The 14,187-nt window shown below is 40.5% G+C and overlaps 1 protein-coding gene across 1 annotated transcript in view; it reads left to right on the plus strand.

The window, feature by feature from the left end:
• Positions 1-14,187, plus strand: part of LOC124376452 (potassium channel subfamily T member 2) — a 117,513-nt gene that overhangs the window by 89,619 nt on the left and 13,707 nt on the right. The window contains exons 17-21 of the mRNA XM_046835548.1: positions 1,017-1,169; positions 3,299-3,549; positions 8,922-9,273; positions 9,398-9,503; positions 13,178-13,350. Of these exons, the coding sequence (XP_046691504.1) occupies positions 1,017-1,169; positions 3,299-3,549; positions 8,922-9,273; positions 9,398-9,503; positions 13,178-13,350 (1,035 nt within the window). The remainder of the gene's footprint in view (positions 1-1,016; positions 1,170-3,298; positions 3,550-8,921; positions 9,274-9,397; positions 9,504-13,177; positions 13,351-14,187) is intronic.

Here is a 14,187-nt window from a genome sequence, read left to right on the forward strand (position 1 = left end):
CCGCATGTTTGATTTGGCACGTTTTTATGCTGGATGCCCCTCCTTACGCAACCCTTCCCATTTATCCGGGCTTGGGACCGGCACTAAGGCTTGTGCAACCCTAACGGCTGGGGTTGGTTCCCTGACCAGGGATCGAACCCGGGCCGCAGCGGTGAGAGCGCCACATCCTAACCACTAGACCACCAGGGACGATCTTCAGTTAACAATTACGTACAACAAATACGACTTTTGTACGTCGCTCTGGATAAGGGTGTCTGCTTAATTCCGCAAATGTAAATGTAAATAAAATGTCACAAAGTAGAACAGTTAGTATTCAATGGGCAAATCAAATAAAAGTAAATCATTTTAGATAAAGTAAAAACAAATATTCAGAGCCGACTGTGATTTGATGCAGTTCTCAGTCCCAGAAAGGCGCAATATTTTTATTCAAGCCGGTTCTTGGAAGATTTTTGGAATTTATTTCAAGCTCCTTTTGGACTGGAAATGAGGCCAAAACTTTCCCTCACATTGAGCGTGTAGTGGAGTGTTGAGCCTTAATGACCTTTTCAACAGAGGTTGCAAAGTTCAATTGGTAACTTCCATTGTAAATTAAATTATAGTGGAGTAAAAAGTACATGTAGAGAGTAAAAGTTGCTTATATCTTTACTATTACTTTATTATTTACTATTAACTATATCTGTAATTACTTAACTCGTACTGTCTATATTGTCTCACATTGTCTGTATTGTCTTGTATAGTCTGTTTTTGTCTTGTATAGTCCAAGCTGAATGTATAGTGTTATTCATGTGTGTACTTTGAGAGTCACTAACACTAACTTAATTCCTTGTGTGTGTCAACACATTTGGCAAATAAACCTGATTCTGATTCTGATTAAGTACAGTAACGAAGTACATTTACTCAAACACATTACACCACTAATATATACTGTATATATATATATATATATCCCCTTTTATCACTGTTTGTGCTCTAATATTAGTGTTATAGGATTGACACTAAGCGCTGATGTATTTTAGGGAAGGAGGAGGACACTCAGCCGACCAATGGCAGCGCACTTACCGCCGCTGCTCAGCCAATGAGGTGCACCACATCCGGCTGGAGGAAAGCAAGTTCTTCGGGGAATACCAGGGCAAGAGCTTCACATTCGCCTCATTCCATGCACACAAGAAGTGAGCTGTGTACACAAACACAAACACACATGTGAGTGAGTGTTACAGATCTGTTCAGGGGCTGAAAGGCTCCTCCACCTGAAGGTTTCTGAAGGCACTGTTCTGAAAATAAAACATGTACACATGTAGGTAATATTAAGTCAGGTCACACACACACAATCACACTCACACTCACACACTCACACACTCATACACACTCATACCCACAAATATACATACAGACGGAATATAGATTTGCCGATGAAATCTACGTTTAAGTCCTGTGGATGCATGTTTTGTTTTTCTCTTCAAAACTGCTGTGTGTGTTTTAAACTCCTCTTGGGCTTTTCTCATTTTTTCTACTGATACATTAATGTTGTTTTGCATCGCCCAGTTCGCTCCACGCGTGGTGCTTCTAACCAGCACCTCATCTTCAAAATTGATTTCCGTCTTATCACAGTTAATAGTGAGAGCAGTTACAGAACAGCTGAGCGATCATCCATCACCCGTGTGTCAGGTTCAACAGGGGGATGAAACACAGCAAAGCGCATCATAGGGAAGGAAATATCATGACCATGACCGATAAACGGACACTTTTTATCGGCATCACGACTTCTGGTTGCTCATTCGAAAGCAAGATTCTTGTATATCTGTATATCTTGTATATCTATTTTGTATATTTATAGAATTTTACTGTATATTTAATACAATAAAAGCATTAATCTGCATACAGTATATGGGCAAAAGTTTCTAGACACCTGACAACAAGATTGATATTTGAACATCCTAGTTCAGATTTTGTCCCCGTTTGCTGCTTTAATATGCTCCACTCTTCTGGGAAGATGTTTTACTAACCTTTGTGGAGATTTGTGTGAGATTCAGCAAAAATGTCCTATACAACTGTGTTCTAGAAAAATCAGGGGTCCCAATACTTTTGTCCATATGGGTTATGTGTAAGAAATAATTCACTACAGTCCACTGAATTATTAGACAAATGCGGTTACGGGAAACAGATCAGTTGTTGCACATTCTGGTGAGCATTGTTTTTTTATAACAACTGTAGTTTTTTGGCTTATACCACAGTTACAACAGTTACAACAGTTACCACATTTACCACAGTTACCACATTAACCACAATTACAACAGTTACCAAAGTTACAACAGTTACCAAAGTTACCAAAGTTACAACAGTTACCACATTTACCACATTTACAACAGTTACCACATTTGCCACATTTACAACAGTTACCACATTTACCACAATTACAACAGTTACAACAGTTACAACAGTTACCACATTTACCACAATTACAACAGTTACAACAGTTACCACATTTACCAAAGTTACAACAGTTACAACAGTTACAACATTTACCACATTTGCCACATTTACCACAATTACAACAGTTACAACAGTTACCACATTTACCAAAGTTACAACAGTTACCACAGTTACCACAGTTACCACAGTTACAACATTAACCACAATTACAACAGTTACTACAGTTACTACAGTTACCACATTTACCACAATTACAACAGTTACTACAGTTACAACAGTTACCACAGTTACCACAATTACAACAGTTACTACAGTTACAACAGTTACCACAGCAAGACATTTTTCAGATGTTTTTTTCCTAAGACATTTTTTATTGATTGCATGATTACAGTAATGAGACAGAAAAACCTATGAACAAGTATCAGTGCTTATTTGTTTATATGTATTTTCATTTATTGTGAAATTTTTTTTTTTGCTTACCTGCAACAACCTTATCCATCCATCCATCCATCCATTCATCCATCCATCCATCCATCCATCCATTCATCCATCCATTCATCCATCCATCCATCCATCCATCCATCCATCCATCCAGCCATCCATCCAGCCATAATAATATAGATAATAGTCATATATAACCACTGGAGCACAGAATGTTAAGGGCCTTGCTTAAGTGCCCAAGAGTGGCAGTTTGCTGATACCGGGACTTGAACCCCCGACCTTCCATTCAGTAACCCAGAACCTTAACAAACAAAAACAAAATTTCACACCAACCAACTTTGAGCCACTAATAAGTTTAATACTGCTAACAACAACACAGAGTTTGATCTCGACATCAAGTCACACTACGCTTTGTGTGTATTGACAGATATGGTGTGTGCCTTATTGCCGTGCGGAGACTGGACACGGCCAACATCCTGCTGAACCCCGGGCCGTGCCACATCATGGGCGCTTCAGACACATGCTTCTACATTAACATCTCCAAAGAGGAGAATTCGGCCTTCGTCCGGGGCCACAGAGAACCCAACAGGGGCTCCGGGGACAGCTCGAGAGGTGTCCCGCAAAGCATCTACCATGGACTTACACGACTGCCCGTCCACAGCATCATTGCCAGCATGGGTGAGTCGAGGTTTAAGGTTTAATGATGAGTAAACGCATGAACGCAGGAGATTTGAGCAATCGGTTTGTTCATGTCTTTCATACAATTGTGTTTATTTTTGCAAATGACATTTATGAGTAGATTTTTTTCTCAAGTAATGTTTAATCGAACTGCCCTCCATTAAGGTCAGATGGTGATGATGATGATGATGATGATGATGATGATGATGATGTCATAAGGTGGTTCCATGAGTCTTGTGATAAACATTCTAATAGGAACATTATAGTTATAATAAATCAGTACTTTAAATACTTTTAAATACTACATTTGAGGGTCAATACCTTTGTACTTTTACTAAACTACACTACACTAAACTACATGTTTTGGGAATTTCATCCACCACTGCCTATGACTTATTCTGTAAAATCCAGAAAATCCAGATGAAAACACATTCACAGCACCTTAGTCAAATTCTGCCATCAAAAAAACCCAAATGTTTTTTTTTTTTACTGAAAAGCTCAAGTCAAACCTGACATATGATTTTCAAGTCCTCCTTCACAGTCTCTGTTTAAAAAAATAAACTCTCTGGGACGTGAGGTCAAATATTTAGTCTCGAGATGATCACTCTCCTAGCAACCCCTAGCAACCGCATTCCCTTTTTCTATCCGATACCCAAAATATACAACAGAAGAATAGGAAGAAGATAAATTAAGAATGCAATATCATTTCTTCAGAGGCACTTACTGTTCTGCTCTGTGTATTTATTAGTATTGGGACACCTGGTGTTTAAAGCCATGTGTAGTTCTTGCCCAGTCCTTTACCACAAACTTGAAGCAGACAATTGTATTTTGGACGTCTTTGGATGCTGTAGAATGAAATCTTGCCTTCACTTGAACTAGGAGACCCAAAGCTGTTCCAGCATGACAATAACCCTGTGCACAAAGCAAACTCCATGAAGATCTGCTATTCATGGGTTGAAAGCGTGTGGTTGTAGTTGTAGAGCTTCAATCTTCACCAACATCAGTACCTGACTTTACTAACACCCTTATAGCTGAATAAATCTCACACAAATCTCCACAAAATCTAGTGGAACATCTTCCTGGAAGAGTGGCGATTATTATACTAGGCATTACGGACCTAATGAGGAACGGGACGTTCAGAAAGCGTCAAATCTTACGCTGAGGTGTCCACAAACTTTTGTCCATGGATTAATGGCTTTAATTTATATTCACAATGTAGAGTTATTTAGTTATTAGTGCTAAAAAGCATTTGTATGGGTGCAGTGACAGAAAATTATAGACGTCTCACGTCAGGACAAATACGTCTATTAGTCCAACATCTCCACCTAGTGAAAAGGGCTGGAAAAGAAATTCTGCCTGTAATCCGGCCATCGAGATGATTAAGAAGGTTTTGTTTTTTCAATATAAACCCTGAACTCTAAAGTAATTCATGTACATTTATATTTGTATAGAGCTTTGAGTAATGGATCCCAAAGCAGCTTCACAAAAATAAATATACTCATGTGATGGTATGAGGAAGAAACCTTGAGAGGAACCAGAGTCAAAAGGGAACTCATCATCTGGAAAACATCCATTTATTATTGTTCCATCATTGTTTAATTCATCATTGTTCCTTCATTTATTGTTGAAAAAGACTTGAATGTGAAGCTGTTCAAGGTGGTTGTTGCTCTGAGCCATTAGCAACAGACTGTTTATATTAATTACAGTCCACATCCATCTTCATGGCTCTTGAGCCGAACTTTCCACAGTGTTCTCATGGAACTTCACGATAGATCAGGCAGGTCCGGAAAAAACCTTGGGAGCGTAAGTAGCTTTACAGAGAGAGCGAGAAAAAGAGAGGAGAGGAAAGGGGAAGAGAGAAACGTGGATTATATGCTATCTTTATTGTTATATAATAGTTAAAGATTATGTACAGTGTGATCAGAGTGCAGGTTGGATCTCCAGCAAGACTCGCCATGACATCAGAACTTAGACATCACATGACATCAGAAAAAAGAATGTAAAAGAAAATACAAACTTGTGCTATTAAAAATAAATAAATAAACAGTTTATGCCTTTTATGCACAGCTTGATGCCTTTTTCCAGCAGCATGCCCAAGGTCTCAAACTTTTACTAATAACTAGCTGTGTGTGTGTGTGTGTGTGTGTGTGTGTGTGTGTGTGTGTGTGTGTGTGTGTGTGTGTGTGTGTGTGCATCTCTCAGCATCTCTCTGAGTATGACAAGTCTTCCATGCCAGTCTTTGTTTAATTTCTACACAAGCAAAACCTCATTCTGCTTAATGAGGTACTGATTTGGTGATCACCTGAATTTCATGGGGAAAAGGATAAAAAAAAGCACTGTGAACAATTGGATGGTAAAAAAAAAAGTGCAAACAGTCTTTCAAATGTAATTGGACATTAAAAAATAACCATTGAACATGCCAAAAAGAGTGAAAAGAAAGGTTTTTGAGAAAAGAAAAAAAAGGCTCAATCCTCGCTTTACCAGCACATGGATTCAGTGAACAAGTTGCTTCAATCCTTAATATTTCAAAGATGACAGATCACAAAAACAAGATCAAGCAACAGACACTGGGAACAACAAAGCTTCAGACTGGAAGAGGCCGAAAACGGGTCAGCAACAAGCGAGATGACCGCAAACCTATTCGAATGTCAATTAAGAACCGTAGGCTGACCCCAAGTGACCTTCAGCAACATTGGCAAACTGAGACTGGGGTGAAGCCGGAATCGAAGCAAATCTGCTTTATTCCACCAAATCCTGATTTATTGATGTTATTCAGCCATAGCATTAACACAATTTGTTTACAAATTATTTGCATTTGGTTTTATTTGAGTTATTAAAGCTCTGCATATACTGCATGATCTTGGGGTGTTTGATGCATTTCCTTTAAATATACACTCCAAATAAGTTCCCAAAAAAAGAAACAAAACTGTTCATCTCACCAAAACATGCAGCTTTAAGAAAAAAACAAATGAAACTGATTATTTTGCAGTAGTCTATTATTTTTTCCCAGAGCTGTGTATATATACAGAGAGGGAAATAAGTATTTGAACACTCTGCTATTTTGCAAGTTCTCCCACTTAGAAATCATGGAGGGGTCTGAAATTGTCATCGTAGGTGCATGTCCACTCTGAGAGACATAATCTAAAAAAAAAATCCAGAAATTACAATGTATCATTTTTTAACTATTTATTTGTATGATACAGCTGCAAATAAGTATTTGAACACAGATCTTCTCTAGATCAGTCAGGTTTCTGGCCTGTCGCTGAGAAACACGGAGTTTGAGCTCCTTCCAAAGATTCTCTATTGGGTTTAGGTCTGGAGACTGGCTAGGCCACGCCAGAACCTTGATATGCTTCTTACAGAGCCACTCCTTGGTTATCCTGGCTGTGTGCTTCGGGTCATTGTCATGTTGGAAGACCCAGCCTCGACCCATCTTCAATGCTCTAACTGAGGGAAGGAGGTTGTTCCCCAAAATCTCGCAATACTTGGCCCCGGTCATCCTCTCCTTAATACAGTGCAGTCGCCCTGTCCCATGTGCAGAAAAACACCCCCAAAGCATGATGCTACCACCCCCATGCTTCACAGTAGGGATGGTGTTCTTGGGATAGTACTCATCATTCTTCTTCCTCCAAATACGTTTAGTGGAATTATGACCCAAAAGTTCTATTTTGGTCTCATCTGACCACATGACTTTCTCCCATGACTCCTCTGGATCATCCAAATGGTCACTGGCAAACTTAAGACGTGCCTGGACATGTGCTGGTTTAAGCAGGGGAACCTTCAGTGCCATGCATGATTTCAAACCATGATGTCTTAGTGTATTACCAAAAGTAACCTTGGAAACGGTGGTCCCAGCTCTTTTCAGGTCATTGACCAGCTCCTCCCGTGTAGTTCTGGGCTGATTTCTCACCTTCCTTAGGATCATTGAGACCCCACGAGGTGAGATCTTGCATGGAGCCCCAGTCCGAAGGAGATTGACAGTCATGTTTAGCTTCTCCCATTTTCTAATGATTGCTCCAACAGTGGACCTTTTTTCACCAAGCTGCTTGGCAATTTCCCCGTAGCCCTTTCCAGCCTTGTGGAGGTGTACAATTTTGTCTCTAGTGTCTTTGGACAGCTCTTTGGTCTTGGCCATGTTAGTACAGTGGTCCCCCGGTTATCGAACGGCTCGGCTATCGAACATTTCGGTTAGCGAACGGTTTTCCGAACGGAATTTCGGTCCAGTAAACGAACAAAGTTCCAGTTATCGAACGCCACCCACGCTGCCCAACCCAGCGCGAGGGGAAGAAACTGCTTCCGCTTCAACCATCGCTGAGTAAGCATCTATCGCAACTTCTGTTTGTGAACAATATTAGTGATTAGTAAGTACAGTAATCATTTTGTTTCTTACTGTTGTAAAGTTGTTAATTTATACTTTTACCGAACCAACACAAAATACCCGCAGAGATCGGGATAATCTGGCAAAAGGCAGTCCATAAATAATATCCACGGTGCTTTACGGAGGAAGCCCGATTGCGATGAGCTCAATGTGGGCGGGGCACGCATGAGCGAAGGAACAGGGCATTCCTGAAGCACCATGACAGCCACCGTAGGGGGCGTGGCAGAGGATTCCTGACTAATGTCTGACTAAAACAGGAAAAATGGTTAATTATTGGGTATTGGTGAAGTTCGGGAACGGATTAATTGGTTTTCCATTATTTCTTATGGGATAATTAAGTCCAGTTTTCGAACATATCGGATTTCAAACGGTTTTAAGGGACGAATTAAATTCGATAACCGGGGGACCACTGTAGTTGGATTCTTACTGATTGTATGGGGTGGACAGGTGTCTTTATGCAGCTAATGACCTCAAACAGGTGCATCTAATTTAGGATAATAAATGTAGTGGAGGTGGACATTTTAAAGGCAGACTAACAGGTCTTTGAGGGTCAGAATTCTAGCTGATAGACAGGTGTTCAAATACTTATTTGCAGCTGTATCATACAAATAAATAGTTTAAAAATCATATATTGTGATTTCTGGATTTTTTTTTAGATTATGTCTCTCACAGTGGACATGCACCTACGATGACAATTTCAGACCCCTCCATGATTTCTAAGTGGGAGAACTTGCAAAATAGCAGAGTGTTCAAATACTTATTTTCCTCACTGTGTATACATATATAAATAAATATATATATATATATATATATATATATATATATATATATATATATATATATATATATATATATTTATTTATATATATATATATATATATATATATATATATATATATATATATATATATATATATATATAATTTTGCTTGTTTTTTAGATGTTTTTATTTATTTTTGATTTTAATGATCTTCGTGCCGATCTCGCCCTGCAGGCACGGTGGCCATAGACCTGCACGACTCGAGCGACAGCAGCCCAGAGGGCTCTGGCGCAGGGGGCGTGGCTCTGAGCACAGGCAGGAGTGCACGTGGCGGATCTCGCGTGGAAGCGGGTTGTGGCAACACATTGGCTCCGCCCTCTATGGGTGAATCAGGTGAGGACAGGAGGCACAGCATTGCTCCAGTGCTGGAACTTGTGGATGGTGTCCATGGCCCTGCCTTCGACCTGCTGGGGGACCAGTCGGAGGATGAGGGAGGAGAAGATGGTAAAGAAGAAGAGGAGGAGGAGGAAGAGGAAGTGGCAGGACAAGGAGAGCACAAGGGTCAATGGTGGGGAGCGCATGGCGAGTAAGTATTCAGAATTAGGGTTATTATTTACCTGTGCAAGCACAATAAAGCCAACACCGGTGTGTATTTATATGTGTGTGTGTGTGTGTGTGTGTGTGTGTGTGTGTGTGTGTGTTTGAAGCAGGTGGGTAAAGGGGTACCCATTGAACTCCCCATACATTGGAAGTTCTCCTGCTCTTTGCCACCTCCTGCAGGAGAAAATGCCGTTTTGCTGCCTTCGTCTTGATAAGGTGAGGGTCTTCTTTTTAAAAAGCAGGAAATGTTCGGTGAAGAGATTTAACATTAATGCATAGTTTTGCACATAAGGGTTCATGACAAGCTTTGTTTTTGTCTTTTCAACATAATGAGAAAAAAAAGAGAGAATCAGGTCAAGTCAAGTCAAGTCAAGTTTATTTGTATAGCGCTTTTCACAACAGACATTGTCTCAAAGCAGCTTTACACAAATCAACAGTGATGGTGAATGGTGTGCATTTGTCCCTGATGAGCAAGCCGTGGCGACTGTGGCAAGGAAAAACTCCCTTAGATGTTATGAGGAAGAAACCTTGAGAGGAACCAGACTCAAAAGGGGAACCCATCCTCATCTGGGTGACATCAAGAGTTTGATCATAAATCTTTCAACAATACAGAACACTGGAGAGTGAGAACTAACATGATTACTGGAGTATAAGATTATAAGTAATGTTCTTTCTGCAGTCTTAAACAGTCTATATGGTTAGTAGCTCCGAGTTTTATAAGCTCAGCATTTGTGATCACCACAGATCCAGCATCAGCTTCTCCATGCCAGAGCCTTTAAACACTCCAGGAGGTCCAATGTCAAAACTCCACACATGTAGCGGGATCCAAATGGCACTGGTACGTCTCTAGATGGTTCAGGATGTTTGTGAGTTCGGCATCTACTTCTTTAAAGGTCCGTAATCATCACGAGGTGGGAGGTGACTGGAGCTGGAGCAACCTCAGGATGCCTCGGGATGGGGAGAGAAAGAGAAGCAGTGGAGAGGAATTAGCGTAGCTGCTGTTCATGATATTAACAGCACAAGTTGATAATGTGCATGTGATCAGATGTTCTGGAGCACAAGGTTATGATGTGATGTGTGTTATGTGTAGGCTTTGCTAAAAAGATAAGTTTTTAATCTACACTTAAATTGGGTGAGTGTGTCTGAGCCCCGAACACTGTCAGGAAGACTATTCCAGAGTTTAGGAGCTAAATGTGAAAATGCTCTACCACCTTTAGTGGACTTTGCTATTCTAGGAACTACTAGAAGCCCAGAGTTTTGAGATCTCAGGAGCGTGGCGGATTGTAGCGTGTTAAAAGACTGGATAGATACACGGAGCCAAACCATTTAGTGCTTTATAAGTGAGAAGTAATAGTTTGTAGTCTATTCGAAACTTAACAGGAAGCCAATGTAGGGACGATAAGATCGGGGTTATGTGATCATATTTTTTTGACCTTGTAAGAACTCTGGCTGCTGCATTCTGGACTAACTGAAGCTTGTTTATTAATGAAGCAGGACATCCACCTAGTAACGCATTACAGTAGTCTATTCTGGAGGTCATAAGCATGGACGAGCTTCTCTGCATCGGATATAGACAACATATTTCTTAGCTTAGAAATATTTCTAAGGTGAAAGAAGGCTGTTTTGTAACCTGATTGATGTGATTTTTGAAAGACAAGTCGCTGTCTAAAATAACACCCAGGTCTTTTACCGTTGAACTAGTGGTTACAGAACATCCGTCTAAATGCAGGTTGAGATGCTGGAGCATCTGTATACCAGTTTTGGGCCGATGAGCAAAATCTCAGTCTTATCAGAATTTAAAAGTAGAAAGTTATGGGTCATCCAATCTCTTAGTTCCTTAACACACTCAGTCATCCGGGTTAATTGAGCTGTATCGCCTGGTTTAGATGAAATATATAGCTGAGTATCATCAGCATAACAATGGAAGCTAATTCCATGCCTTCTAATAATATTTCCTAACGGAAGCATGTATATTGTGAAGAGCAGGGTCCTAGAACTGAACCTTGCGGCACGCCATAATTTACTTGCATTAGCCTGGATAGCTCTCCATTCAAATCTACGAAATGGTAACGATCGGACAGGTAGGATTTAAACCAGCTTAATGCCTGTCCCTGAATGCCGATGTAATTTTGTAAGCGATCTAGGAGGAGATCATGGTCTATAGTGTCGAATGCAGCACTAAGATCTAGTAAAACCAACAGCGAGATGAAGCCTTGGTCTGAAGCTAAAAACAGGTCATTAGTTATTTTAACTAGAGCAGTTTCTGTGCTATGATGGGGCCTAAAACCTGACTGAAATTCTTCAAAGATATTGTTCTCTTGCAGGTAGGAACATAACTGTGCAGCGACAATCTTTTCTAAAATCTTAGACATAAATGGGAGATTTGAAATTGGTCTGTAATTTGATAACGTGTTTGGATCCAGATTAGGTTTTTAATGAGGGGCTTAATAACTGCTAACTTGAGGGATTTAGGGACGTGACCTAAAGATAGTGAGGAGTTAATAATATTTAGAAGAGGCTCACCAGTTGTATATAACACTTCCTTCAGTAATTTAGTAGGAATTGGATCTAACTGACATGTTGTCGATTTAGCTTTGGCAATAACATTATACAGCTCTTCCTGTCCTATACATGTAAAACAGTGGAGTTGTGGAGTTGAAGGTAACACTGTCTCAGGAGATGCTGTAAGAGGTTGAACTGCCACAATTGTTTTTCTAATGTTATCTATTTTTTCAGTGAAGAAAATCATAAAGTCCTCACTACTAAACTGTGATGGAACACAATTTTCAGAGCCCTGATTTGTAGTTAGTTTAGCTACTGTACTGAAAAGGAACCTGGGATTGTTTTTGTTGTTTTCTATAAGTTTGCTCAGGTGTTCAGCTCTAGCAGCTTTTAGCGCCCGTCTGTAGCTGAGCATACTGTCTTTATCTGTGATTCTAAATACCTCCAATTTAGTTTTCCTCCATTTTCTCTCCAGATTACGTGCTGTTCTCTTGAGGGCATGTGTATGACTATTATACCAAGATGCAGGTGCTTGGTCTCTAACCTTTTTTAACCGGATAGGGGCAACGGTGTCTAATGTGCTAGTGAGGATAAGGTCTATGTTCTTAGTTATCTCATCAAGATTAATAGTAGTTATGGGTTTAGTGAGAAATTGAGATAAATCAGGCAGGTTATTTACGAATCTGTCCTTAGTGGTTGGAACAATAGTCCTACCAGGTCGATAACGTGGTGCAACACGGCTAATCTGCTCTACCGGTAGTGTGTACAGTATGAGGTCATTTATAGCTGCTGTACCATAAGTGAGAACAGAAATCAACTTAAATAAAAAATGTAGCTCGAAATAGATCAGGGTTTTTTTTTCTTTATGGACAAAAGTTTGTGGACACCTCAGCATTAGATTAGTATTTCCTGTTCAAAACATCTCATTCCACATTGAGTCCTCATTTGCTTTTATAAAGAAAATTCCACTCTTCTGGTAAGATGTTCCACTAGATTTTGGGTGAGATTCGTTCAGCCACAGGCGTAATTAGTAGTAGAGCTTTATAGCAGGAGATCTTTCACGCCAACCCATGTAAAACAGATCTTCTGGCTGGGACAGGTTTGGATCACCTTGGTTTCCCGAGTGAAGGGAAAATTTCGTGCCACTGCAGCCAAAGATGACCTTTACAATTGGGTACCTCTACATTTGTGGTAAAACTAGGGTGTCCTAATACTTTTACCCATTTAGTGTACATATTGCAAAAGTCTAAATTATTACTAGACATGAAACCAGACTTGAATAAAAGTCAAGATTTGACAAAGTCAAATGTCCCAATTTGTTCATTTATGCTCTACTACGTAATAAATGTGTCTTCAGTCCATGTTGTTTTGTTCTCCTCGTGTCCCAGGCGTGCCCTCACATGCCCTACGAGGACGCTCGTTCGTACGGCTTCAAGAACAAGCTGATCATCGTGTCGGCGGAAAGCGCCGGGAACGGCCTCTACAATTTCATAGTGCCTCTGCGAGCGTATTACAGACCCAGGAAGGAACTGAACCCCATCGTCCTCCTGCTGGAGAGCATGTAAGTCATATAAATTCTCCACGAGCAACCATGGTATTTTTATTTCGCCTCCAGGAAATCGCATCAGGTGAAATGATCAGCCAGTGGAATTGTTTAGTGAATGCTGCAAATTCACTACATTATTAACTGCATATTTACACACCGCAGTGGCTGGCTAACTAGCACCACCTGGTGGCTACTTAGCTGACTTAGCTAGCTGAGTTAAATTTACATGAACACTCGAAGTCTTGCCATTGTGTTTCTTCTCGGTGTGGAGCTGGAGCTTTGTGCACAGGATCACTGCAGGTTTGGGTCTCCTAGTCCAAGTGAAGGGAAAATTTCATGCTTCTGCATCCAGAGAGATAGTATATTATTGTGTCCGGTTTGGGAAAAAGCCACATATGGCTGGAAAGGTCTGGTGGCCCAGTTTGCATTTTATAAAACCATCTGCCCTTGAGTAATAATAATTTCATTAAGCACTCTTATGATGGTGCCATATTTCTCTCATCTACGCAGTAGAAATAAGCTTCACCTTAGATGAGACCTACATTATGTCTTTCCTCACCGGTGTTTTTACTCGCCGGCTGTGACCTCGTATCCATCACGCAGCCTACGTTAAATATGAAACCTAATCGCTGCCGTTTCGCCTGCGAAAGGAAACACGACAGGCCTTTAATCCGATCAGACGCAATAAAAGCTCCGAGTCGTTCCGTTTCAGAGCTTCCCGGTTTACTGATTGCAGGTAGGATTTCATAGCGGAGGCTCCAGTTGTCAGTTTGGCAAATCTGATCAGAGACACTGGGGAAAAGGCATCAGGTGGTCGTTTAAGTCACCTCACGCCGACGATAATCAGCTTTC

The sequence above is a fragment of the Silurus meridionalis genome, chromosome 22 (genome assembly GCF_014805685.1).
Source record: "Silurus meridionalis isolate SWU-2019-XX chromosome 22, ASM1480568v1, whole genome shotgun sequence".
In the NCBI taxonomy this organism is placed as follows: Eukaryota; Metazoa; Chordata; class Actinopteri; order Siluriformes; family Siluridae; genus Silurus; species Silurus meridionalis.